We start from the raw sequence: 12,911 nt of genomic DNA on the forward strand, positions 1-12,911 counted from the left end.
TGTAAGAAAGATACACAGCTGTATGAATATCAAGAGCTGAGATGGAAAACAAATACTAAGCAAAGAAGGAAAAGCTGAAAGGTGGCTATACAAGGGAAATCAACTTCAAGGCAATACTGTAGAAAAATTTAATATGAAACAAGGACTCTGGAATAGATGATATTCCCTCAGAACAACTGATATCACTGGGAGAGCTAGCTGTGGCTAAGCTATTCCACCTGGTGAGCAAGACGCATGAGACAGGGGAAATAGCTGCAGACTTAAAGGGTAATGTAATAATTCCAAATCCACAGAAAGCAGGTGCTGACAGCTCAGAATATTTTGGAACTCTTAGTCTATAACAATATTATGAAAAGGAAAGTTGCTACTTACCATATAGCAGAGATACTGAGTTGCAAATAGGTACAACAAAAAAACTGTCACAAATAAAGCTTTTGGCCATTAAGGCCATCATCAACAATAGACAACAAACACACACACACAGACACACACACACACACACACACACACACACACACACACATACGCACGCACACACGCACACACGCGCACACACACACACACACACACACACACACACACACACACACACACACACACACACACATTCAACTCATGCACACGACTGCAGTCTCTGGCAACTGAAACCACACTGCGAGCGGCAATACTAGTGCATGACAGGAGGGGTGATTGGGCGAGGGTAAGGAGGAGGTTGGGGCGGGGAAGGGAACGGATAATAGGGTGGGGGTGGTGGATAGTGAAGTGCTGCAGGTTAGATAGAGAGCATGGGAGAGGTGGGGAGGGGTGGGGGAGATAGCAGAAAAGGAGAGAAGTGAAAAGACTGGGTGTGTTGATCAAATGACAGCTATGCAATGCTGGAATGGGAACAGGGAAGGGGCTGGATGGGTGAGGACAGTGACTAATGAAGGTTGAGGCCAGGAGGGTTAGGGGAATGTAGGATGTACTGCAGGGAATTCTGAATTCTCCTCCAGGGTTTTGACTACATCTCATCATGTCCTGAAATGAGAAATGTCCTGTCCACTATCCTTCCCACCCCTCTCACAGTGGTATTCCACCATCTGCTGAACCTACACAATATACTTGTCCATCCCTACACAACCCCTGCTACTAACCACTTATCTCATGGGTCACACCCCTGTAACAGACCTAGATGCAAGACCTGTCCCATACATCATTTCACCACCAACTACTCCAGTCCAGTCATGAACATCACCTATCCCATCAAAGGCAGAGATACCTGTGAAACCAGTCACATGATCTACAAGGTAAGCTGCAACCACTGTGCTGCATTCTATGTAGGCATGACACCCAATAAGCTGTCTGTCCACATGAATGACCACCGTTAAACTGTGGCCAAGAAACAAGTGGACCACCCTGTTGCTGAACACGCTGCCAAACATGACATCTCTCATTTCAATGACTGCTTCACAGCCTGTGCCATATGGATACTTCCCTCCAACACCATCTTTTCTGAATTGTGCAGATGGGAACTTTCCCTGCATACATCCTATGTTCCTGTAAGCATCCTAGCTTCAACCATACTTAGTCACTGTCCCCACCTATCCAGCCCCTTCCCTGTTCCCATTGCAGCACAACACAGCTGTCATTCCATCATCACACCCAGTCTTTTTACCTTTTTACTTCTCTCCTTTTCTGCTACTCCCCCCCCCCCCCCCCGCCTGCGTTCCCCTCCCCCCCTCGCCTGCTCTCCGTCTAACCTAAAGAACTTCACTATCTGCTGCCCCCACCATACTATCCCTCCCCTCACCGCTCCAGCCTCCTCCTTATCCTCATACAGTTGTCACTCCCATGATGCACTGGTGCTGCTGCTCGCATGCAGTTTGGTTTCAGTTGCCTGAGACTGCAGTCATGTGTGTGAGTTGCATTTGTTTGTGTGTGAGTGTGTGTGTGTGTGTGTGTGTGTGTGTGTGTGTGTGTGTGTGTGTGTGTGTGTGTTTGTTTGTTTGTGTGTATGAGTGTGTGTGTGTGTGTGTGTGTGTGTGTGTGTGTGTGTGTGTGTGTGTGTGTGTCATCTATTGTGGATGAAGGCCATAATGATTGAAAGTTTTATTTGTGACAGTTATTTTGTTGTGCCTACCTGTGACTCAGCATCTCCACTGTATGGTGAGTATCTACTTTTTTTTCATAATATTGTTACATTCCGTCCTGGATTTTTCATTTTTAGAACTCTTAGTTTAATAACTAATGGTTGTAAAGCACTGACATGAATTATTTACAGAAGAATGGAAAAAAATGGTAGAAGCCAGCCTTGGGGAAGATCAGTTTGGGTTACAGAGACATGTCAGAACAAGCTAGGCAAAAGTGACCCATGACGTACCTTAGAAGATACAGAAAGGCAAACCTACCTTTATAGTATTTGTAGTCATTGAGGAATGAAATAAAGAGGCAGTGCAGGGAAGCTAAGATGAAATGGCTGCATGAAAAATGTGAAGAAATCAAAAAGGAAATGATTGTCAGAAGGACTGACTCAACATATGAGAAAGTCAAAACAACTTTTGGTGAAATTAAAAGCAAGGGTGTTAACATTAAGAATGCAACGGGAATTCCACTGTTAAATGCAGAGGACAGAGTGGATAGGTGGAAACAGTACACTGAAGGCCTCTATGAGGAGGAAGAGTAGTCTGATGTGCTAGAAGAAGAAACAGGAGTTGATTTAGAAGATATGGGGGATCCAGTATTAGAATAAAACTTAAGATCAAATGAGGCAGAAGGGTAGATAAAATTTCACTAGAATTTAAAAATCATTGGGGGAAGTGGCAACAAAATGACTGTTCATGTTGATGTGTATAATGTATGAGTCTGGCAACATACCATCAGAGTTTCAGAAAAATATCATCCACACAATTCCGAAGACTGCTAGAGGTGACAAGTGTGACAATTATGGCACAATCGGCTTGACAGCTCATGCATCCAAGTTGCTGACAAAAATAATATACAGAAGAATGGAAGACAAAATTTAGGATGTGTTATGTGACAATCAGTTTGGCTTCGGGAAAGGTAAAGTCACCACAGAGGCAATTCTGACATTGAGGTTGATATTGGAAGCAAGACTAAAGAAAAATCAAGACACGTTCATAGGATCTGTCGAACTGGAAAACGTGTTTGACAATGTAAAATGATATGAGATGTTCAGAATTCTGAGAAAAATTGGGGTACACTATAGGGGGAGATGAATAATGTACTATATGTACAACAGCCAAAAGGGAAGAGTGTATGGTCAAAAACGAAGTGATCGGATTAAAAAGGGTGTAAGACAGGGATGTCATCTTTCACCATTACTGTTCAATCTGTATATCAAAGAAGCAATGACAGAAATAAAAGAAAGGTTCAGGAGTGGGATTAAAATTCAAGGTGAAAGGATATCAATGAGACAATTCACTGATGACATTGCTACCCTGAGTGAAAGTGAAGAAGAATTTCAGGATCTGCTGAATGCAATGAATAGTCTAATGAGTACAGAATACAGACTGAGAGTAAATCAAAGAAAGAAAAAGTATTGAGAAGAAAGAGAAATGAGAACAGTGAGAAATTTAACATTAGGATTGATGGTCACAAAGTAGATGAAGTCAAGGAATTCTGCTACCTAGGCAGCAAAATAGCCAATGATGGATGGAGCAAGGAGGGCATCAAAAGCAGACTAGCACTTGTCAAAAGGGCATTCACGTTCCTGGCCAAGAGAAGTCTACTAGTATCAAACACAGGCTTTAATTTGAGGAGTAAATTTCTGAGAATGTATGTTCAGAGCACAACATTGTATGGTAGTGAAACATGGCCTGTGGGAAAACCGGAACAGAAGAGAATTGATGCATTTGCGATGTGATGTCAGAGACAAATGTTGAAAATTATGTGGACTGATAAGACAAGAAAAAGGAGGTTATGCACAGAATTGGAGATGAAAGGAATATGTAGAAAACAATGACAAGAAGAAGTGACAGGATGATAGGACATCTGTTAAGAAATGAGGAAATGACTTCTATGGTACTAGAGGCAGCTGTAGAGAGTAAAAACTTTAGAGGAAGACAGAGATTGGAATACATCCAGAAAATAACTGAGGATATAGGTTGCAAGTACTACTCTGAAATGAAGAGGTTGAGAAAAAAAAGAAACAAAAGGGAAGAGAGAGAGATTTGGAGAATGCTTTTGACAATGTTAACTGGAATACACTTTATACTTCTGAAGATAATAGGGATAAAATTCAAGAAGCAATTGGTTAATTAGAATTTGCACAGAAATCAGACCACAGTTATGAAATTCGAAGGGCATGAAAGGGGAACAATGGTTCAGAAGGGAGTGAGGCCTATCCCCAATGCTATTCATTCTGTACATGGAGCAAGTTATCAATGAAGGAAAGCAAGGAGGAATTTGGGAAGGGAATTAAAGTTTCTGGTTTGCCAATGACACTGTAATTCTGTCAGAGAACGCAAAGGACTTGAAAGTTAAATTGAATGGACAGCGTCTTCAATGGAGGATATAACTTGAGCATTAACAAAAGCAAAACAAGAGTAATAGTTAAAATAAATCAAGTGATGCTGAGGGAATTAGATTAGAAAAAGAGATGTTGAAAGTAGTAAATAAGTTTCACCATTTGGGCAGCAAAATAAATTGTGATAGCTGAAGTAGAGAGGATATAACATGCAGAGTGGCAATATCCAGAAAAACCTTTCTGATGTCTTGAGTATAGCCTTGTGCAGAAATGAAATGTGGATGATAAGTGATCCAGAAAGAAAGAAAACAGAAACTTTTGAAATGTGATACTACAGCAGAATGCTGAAGATTGGATTTATTTATTTATTTATTGGTCCTGTGTATCTATGACTGTACAGTGTACAAAAGATACTGGACCATTCATTAATTACAATACACATTCCTTGATTTTTTTCCTTTTTGTCAGAGACAATTTTAACAAAAAATAAAATTATACAATAATTTCTTACTCTACACATTTTATAAAAACAGTCTTAATCAGTGAGACAGTTTTGTTTTTCTAGGTATTCCCTTACTCTATAGAAGCAGTGCTCAACCAAGTAATCCTTCACTGTTGATTTGAACTTGGTTAAGTCCATTATTACTTTTGTGATTTGGGTAGTGTGTTGTACAATTTGATGCCAGGGTGGAGTATGCCTTTCTGTAATAGTGCTGTGTTTGTCTGCTGTACATTTACATAATTTATTTGTCTTGTGTGGTAGCTATGTACAGATCCATTACAGGTGATGCTTGGACTTTGCTGTTTAGTTTTTCTTTAAAATGGTTACAGTTTAAAGTATATAAATACATAGAAGTGGTAGTATTTTATTTTTCCTAAATAGTGGCTTGCATGATGATATTTGATGTAACCCTTGCATCAATCTAATAATCTTTTTCTGCAGTCTAAATGATTTCTGACTAGCTTCACAATTTCCTCAAAACACTACACCATATTTCAATATTGAATGAACATAAGCAAAATATATGGTCCTGAGATCATCATGTGATATGCAGTTTCTTATTATTCTCATTACAAAACATGTTTTGCTCAGTTTTTTGTTTGCATAGTCCAAGTGTGTATCCCATTTCATGTTTTGTTGACTCTATACACCAAGAAATTTTGTACTCCCATTTTTTTTCAGTTTTTTGGCCACTTATTTCTACAGGACAATTTGCTGGTGTCCTATTCTGGGTGGTGAAAATAACCATTGCAACAGTTTTTTAGGTGTCATCTGCAAATTGATATAGCTTACTGTTTTTGCTGTTTATCTGTAAATTGTTTACATATAATTAGAAGAGAAATGAACTCCATGTTTGACCACTAACAAATCTGACTGGTGAGTTTTGACTGTCCCATTTACTTCATATATTATCTCTATGAGTTGTTTTCTTTCATGTAGGCATGATTTAATACAGTTATGTGCTGCTCCCCTAATACCCCAGTTCTGAATATTACCTAGTAATTTATCATGATTGATGGTATCAAATGCTTTTGACAAATCTAGGAATATACTCAAGTTATGTTCCTGTCTATCTAGGGCCTGTAGAGTTTCATACAGAAAAGAAAAGATTGGTATTTCTGTAGAGTGATTTCTCCTGAAACCACGTTGAGATGCTGTTAGTATATTATACACTCCTGGAAATGGAAAAAAGAACACATTGACACCGGTGTGTCAGACCCACCATACTTGCTCTGGACACTGCGAGAGGGCTGTACAAGCAATGATCACACGCACGGCACAGCGGACACACCAGGAACCGCGGTGTTGGCCGTCGAATGGCGCTAGCTGCGCAGCATTTGTGCACCGCCGCCGTCAGTGTCAGCCAGTTTGCCGTGGCATACGGAGCTCCATCGCAGTCTTTAACACTGGTAGCATGCTGTGACAGCGTAGACGTGAACCGTATGTGCAGTTGACGGACTTTGAGCGAGGGCGTATAGTGGGCATGCGGGAGGCTGGGTGGACGTACCACCGAATTGCTCAACACGTGGGGCGTGAGGTCTCCACAGTACATCAATGTTGTCGCCAGTGGTTGGCGGAAGGTGCACGTGCCCGTCGACCTGGGACCGGACTGCAGCGACGCACGGATGCACGCCAAGACCGTAGGATCCTACGCAGTGCCGTAGGGGACCGCACCGCCACTTCCCAGCAAATTAGGGACACTGTTGCTCCTGGGGTATCGGCGAGGACCGTTCGCAACCGTCTCCATGAAGCTGGGCTATGGTCCTGCACACCGTTAGGCCGTCTTCCGCTCACGTCCCAACATCATGCAGCCCGCCTCCAGTGGTGTCGCGACAGGTGTGAATGGAGGGACGAATGGAGACGTGTCGTCTTCAGCGATGAGAGTCGCTTCTGCCTTGGTGCCAATGATGGTCGTATGCGTGTTTGGCGCCGTGCAGGTGAGTGCCACAATCAGGACTGCATACGACCGAGGCACACAGGGCCAACACCCGGCATCATGGTGTGGGGAGCGATCTCCTACACTGGCCGTACACCACTGGTGATCGTCGAGGGGACACTGAATAGTGCACGGTACATCCAAACCGTCATCGAACCCATCGTTCTACCATTCCTAGACCGGCAAGGGAACTTGCTGTTCTAACAGAACAATGCACGTCCGCATGTATCCCGTGCCACCCAACGTGCTCTAGAAGGTGTAAGTCAACTACCCTGGCCAGCAAGATCTCCGGATCTGTCGCCCATTGAGCATGTTTCGGACTGGATGAAGCATCGTCTCACGCGGTCTGCACGTCCAGCACGAACGCTGGTCCAACTGAGGCGCCAGGTGGAAATGGCATGGCAAGCCGTTCCACAGGACTACATCCATCATCTCTACGATTGTCTCCATGGGAGAATAGCAGCCTGCATTGCTGCGAAAGGTGGATATACACTGTACTAGTGCCGACATTGTGCATGCTCTGTTGCCTGTGTCTATGTGCCTGTGGTTCTGTCAGTGTGATCATGTGATGTATCTGACCCCAGGAATGTGTCAATAAAGTTTCCCCTTCCTGGGACAATGAATTCACGGTGTTCTTATTTCAATTTCCAGGAGTGTATTTATCTATGAAATTTGACAAGCTTTTATAAATGAGTTTCACTAGAATTTTAGAAAACACAGACAATAGAGAAACTGGTCCATAGATCGAAACCTCTTTCTGGCTTCCTTTTTTGTGTAGTGGTTTAACTTTAGCTATTTTTAAACTTTTTGTAAAGCTGCCAGTTGAGGAAGACAGGTTTACAAGATACGTCAGTGGTTCATAAATTGAGTCTACGCATTTTTTATAACAAAATCTTGTATGTTATCTATTCCTGATCAATGTTTTGATTTTAGAAGCTTGAGATGAAGAGGCTTGCACAGGATGAATGGAGTTGCCTAAGACCAGTCTTTGGACTGAAGATCACAACAGCACATACTTTGTAGGCTGATAGCTTTTTTTCCAGAATGATATCAACAAACTGAAGTCTGCTTCCTGCTTTAACTGTGATTTAGTTGCAGTGACTGAATAATTTTTCCATCCTTACAAGTTGTTTATCTAGGTGTATGAGTTGATTGATTCCAGTTATGCCTCACTGATACTGTAGTCATAGCATACTACGGACCTTCATTTTTTACGAGTCCTGGCTATTTTATGATTTATTATGCTGTTGTTATGTTGGACCAGTATGTGGCCATGTGCACATCATCAACGTCACACTGAAAGTATCTATGAAGATGCTTTAGACATGTACTACTAATGATTGCATATTCATGTATGGCAACAGATGCCTTACATTATTATACAAACATTAAGTGCATATTGTAACGTATGATCTTTTGTAGTTCATATCTTAAGTATTGTTGATATGACATAATGGTACTTACAGTTTGGTGCTCAAAATAGGCATGTTGTTGATATTGGTTCAATGTAATAAAATTTTTAAATTAATTCTATGCCACTAATGTTGATTATTAGTCATCAAAAGTGAAGTGCACATGTCTTGTGTGAGCTCTAGAGCAATAAGAATATAAAACATAGCATACTGCAGTTTTATATTTTCTGAAGTGCACAATTTTACATTTCTGAATAATTAAATTATCAGTCATTGAACCACTTCAAAATCTTATCAAGATGTGACCAAATATTTGTAAACCTTTGTTCACATAGTTCTTCATGGTAGATAATTGCATCATCTGCAAAAAGTTTGAAGTGGAAGGCCACGAAAATAAGACATGAACATTGAGTGTGCCAACACACTTACCTAGGGCATGCATGAAGTTACTTGTACATCTTTCAGTAACCCTCCTTCCAAGATAAAAAGCTGCATCCTACCTACAAAGAAATCCTCAGTCCAGTCATCCAGTCACAAATGTTGTTTGATACCCTATATGATCATACTTTTACTGATAAGTATGGTGTGGTACTGACTCAAAAGCTTTTCGGGTGTCAAGGAATACTGAATCTACCTGACTGTCTTGATCCATGGAATTCAGGATATCATGTGCGAAAAATGCAAGCTGGGTTTGGGTCACCCATATTTTTGCAATCCACGATGGTTGGTATGAATGGAGTCATTCTGTTCAGGAAACATCCTTACATTTGAGCTCAGAAAATGTTCTAAGCTAGATTCAATAATATTGGATGACAGTTTTACATATCACTTTTGGTACCCTGTAGATAAGTGTGATTCATGCTTTCTACCAATTAATGGGCACAGTTTTTTGTTTGAGTGAGCTATGGTATGTTGTGGTTAAGAGAGGGGTAACTCAGCTGCATATTCTTCATAGAATCTGAAATAGACTCCCTAGAGCTCTGGAACTTTGTTCAGTTTTCATGATTGCAGCTGTTTTTGATAGCATTTGTAACACAGGCATGAGCAGCACTCAGACAAGTAATTCTTTCAGAGCAACAGTTTTTAAGGTAGACTATGACTTTGATACGCAAGACAGTTTCTTTTTCAGTAGCACCAAGTGTGTTTCTTACAGCTTTGCAGGCTGTATTTTGCTAAGTCATGCACTGTCATAATAAATGTTATCAGTTGAGCTTCAATATATGAGAGACAATTAACTATAGGATTTACACTTACATCAAAACTGCAACAGATTTTTCATCAATAATGTGATTTTATTATAACAATATCACAAAACAGATTAATGACATTAAAATAGTACAGAGTATCTGGGTTCTGTATTTAGCTCAATTGTATCACATAACTTACTTTGATCACTAGTACGCAGCCTGATATCTGGATTGAGGGTAAGCAACCAGTATGGTAGACCACCCTGTAAAACAAAACTACAAATTTGACAAAACATCTTACACTTAGATTAAAATATTGAAAACATATTTTTACTATTAGATTCACTCACAAGTGAGTGCATAAACTTGGTGACATTATCCAATGTTTGTATTACAGTTAATCAGTAAAAAAACTGAATGGATGGATTTCCCATTTATAGACACAGACCATATTCTTAAATGATAATTCCAATCTATAGCATGTTTCTCATAAACATATCAAGTAATATCCTCCTGTGTAATGATAAATACATTCCACATAAAGTTATGGACTATTTCAGATTAAATTTTGTGCAGGAATAGACTGACATACAATCAGCAGAATCAGTCATGTTTTTAAACTGATAGACTTTCATTCTTCCTTTCCAGTATGACATCTGTGCAAGAATCATCAACTTTATGAACCTCATTATACTCAGGCAGACATTCCTGGAAGAATTTAGCCTTGTTGGTCTGATTACTCTTCCTGCAAGCACTAAGGAACAATGATGTTCATAATTACAATACCAGAGGGAAAAACGACATTCATTACTCTGCATTAAGGATATCTTTAGCATAAAAACAGGTGCACAATGCTGGATGTAAAATTCTTTGTAGCTTAGCCAGTGACAGACAGCAAAGTAAAATTTGTAAACAAACTGAGAAAGCTTTTCCTTGACAACTCCTTCTATTCCATAGAAGTATTTCTATTATTGTAGTAAGGAAAAGATGGTGGATGGGAATTACTGTCTCACATCTGTATATTTAATTTTAAAAAAGAAAAAGAAATGCTCGTAAATGTTCAGAATCTACAAATTAATTTGTGATGTGAAAGTAAAACAAATTAACTAACAGATAGCAACAAATCTGCAACCTTTGAAAATAAAATGTGTGTCAACACATCAATATCCACAACATTTTCAATATTTCCTGTACATTCATTGCTGTATCTACAAATAAATTACTGCCTGCAATGTACTTTCCTGTACATAGCCATCCAGGATCACACCTGGCCCAAGTTTCACAGCCTGTACACAACACCTGTTATTCTCACTGGTGAAGATACCACTGTACCTAAATCAATATCATACATGTTGCTGGTCACACACTCATTTACTTTAACACAGCAAACATTACTTCATATGGCGCTACAGCATATTCATACTCTAAATTCCCACAAGGTACTGGAGCTAAGGAGCTAATAATCTCACAATCTTACTATTTTATGCATCAATTAATCTCACACTGTCAACTTCCCCCCCCCCCCCCCCCCCCCCCCTGGTTTCTGCTTCCATGCAAATACCACTCTTATTTAATCTCTCAAGTCTGTCTATATGCACACCATTTCTTATCCCAAGATCAATGAATCATTCATTGTCTCTAGTCCACCACTTGTCCCATATTTTTCACCTCATCTTCACATAAGCAGGAGGAGGTACACTGGGCACATGTGCATGTTCCTTACCATAGCATCCAGTTTCTTAGACATACACATATTATTTGCTCTCAGTGCAATTAACTGAACTGAGAAAGTTCACAATGTTTCCTCAAGGGCACTTCCCTGGGTTTTCAACCCTTGCATGGTTGATCCTCTATCAGTTATGCAAAAAAACAAATGACAAGAGAACAAAATAGAATGATGAGGCAGGCACTTAAATATAATATCAACATAACCCTTCTTACTGTAACTTAGTTCCTTCACCTGAGTGGCTGCTCGTGATTACTACTTTACACAAAAAACAATTTGCCGTACTCCTTGTTCATAAAAAAGTACATTGTCTGTTCCAAACAGTGCAATGTAACATAACTTTTTAACAACCCTCAGAACGCTATCTGAGTCTACTTTACCCAAATTGTGCATATAAATATAATTACAACTCTGGTAGAAGACCCCTGACTTGCCGTCATGCTTGCAAGAGAAACAAAGATCCTGCAGTCATCCCACTGCATGTTGATGCTGCAAGTTGTAGCTGCCAATTTAGAGGTGGTGGCAACCACTTCTGACACTACTTGTAGTGGCAAAGTGAATGGCCATTATGGTGACGGGTGGGGCTGGTAGGCGATATGGTTGGGATATTTGCAGTTCACCACCTTGGGCTTTACTACAGTGGGGTGGTGGCAGCTGTCAGATGGTGATCCATAATGGAAACAGTACCGGTTGAATAATCTCTTTATTTTGTAAGAAGCTACAGCATGTAACAGTTTCCTAGCAGATGGACAATGTGTAACTTCTCCCCTCAAGTGATGGTGGCAGCTGAATAGCTTATGCCACAAGCATGGCAGCTGTAATTCTGAATCAGCTGTTCAGTACAAAGTGTACCAGGCTAGGCAGGATTGAACCAAGGTCCCCAGCATTGATGATGGTGGCAGAGTGTGCCCACCACACCGGGCGATAGTAGACGGCTACAATGTGTATCCTCATGGTGTGATCAACAGCGACAGTATTTGCCCACTCAGGCAGTTAAGGCTGGACAGATAGATGGCCCAGGTTTGAACCCTGGTCCACTAGGAAGGCAGATACCAATCACTCAGTGGGTGGCCCACAGGTGGAAAGGCTCCAAGGTGGCAGCATCGAGACAGTGGCTAGTGAAGACAAGGTATGATGACTCATCTCAGCTTGATGACTGTTGTGGACGTCTGCTCATGGCTAGTGGCTGACAATGACAGCATAATGCCAGTCTAAGTTAGGCAGTATGTATGCAAACTGAGTCAGCTAGTGTTTCTGAAGTTGCAGTGCTTCTCATGTAAGGCCAATGGTGCCAGGTGTAATTGTTGGGCAATCATGACATCATTTTCCCAGTTTTACCAACTTGTCAGCCCTGTCACAAGCCCATTTGGTGCTGTAATACGTAGTAACTCCTCCATTTGGAGGCCCTGGGTGTTGTCGTTTGCAGTGTGAGCTTTTTGAATACATTCTTCTGCGTCATCACACCTAGTTACTGAGGTGTCTAGCAACACCGCCCCCCCTCCCCCCCCCCCCCACCCCCTTATGACACCAATTTGCTGAGATGGTCACAAGATTTATACACTTTGCCAGTTGGAACCAATATGAGGGTAAGAGAAAAAGCCATGTGAAAGTTGATCTTTCACAGCAGTGGAACTTGTGAGACATTGTTCTGGTTCGAAGAGATTTCTGCCAATGACGTACTGT

General features: G+C 40.8%; 1 protein-coding gene across 2 annotated transcripts in view; it reads right to left on the bottom strand.

Annotated features, from left to right (window-relative positions):
• LOC126183607 (beta-galactosidase-like) overlaps positions 1 to 12,911 on the bottom strand; it is a 315,494-nt gene that overhangs the window by 126,552 nt on the left and 176,031 nt on the right. For both annotated transcript variants that reach the window (XM_049925719.1, XM_049925718.1), the window contains exon 4: positions 9,702 to 9,765. In XM_049925719.1, the coding sequence (XP_049781676.1) occupies positions 9,702 to 9,765 (64 nt within the window). The remainder of the gene's footprint in view (positions 1 to 9,701; positions 9,766 to 12,911) is intronic.

Source organism: Schistocerca cancellata, chromosome 4, assembly GCF_023864275.1.
Source record: "Schistocerca cancellata isolate TAMUIC-IGC-003103 chromosome 4, iqSchCanc2.1, whole genome shotgun sequence".
Lineage (NCBI taxonomy): Eukaryota > Metazoa > Arthropoda > Insecta > Orthoptera > Acrididae > Schistocerca > Schistocerca cancellata.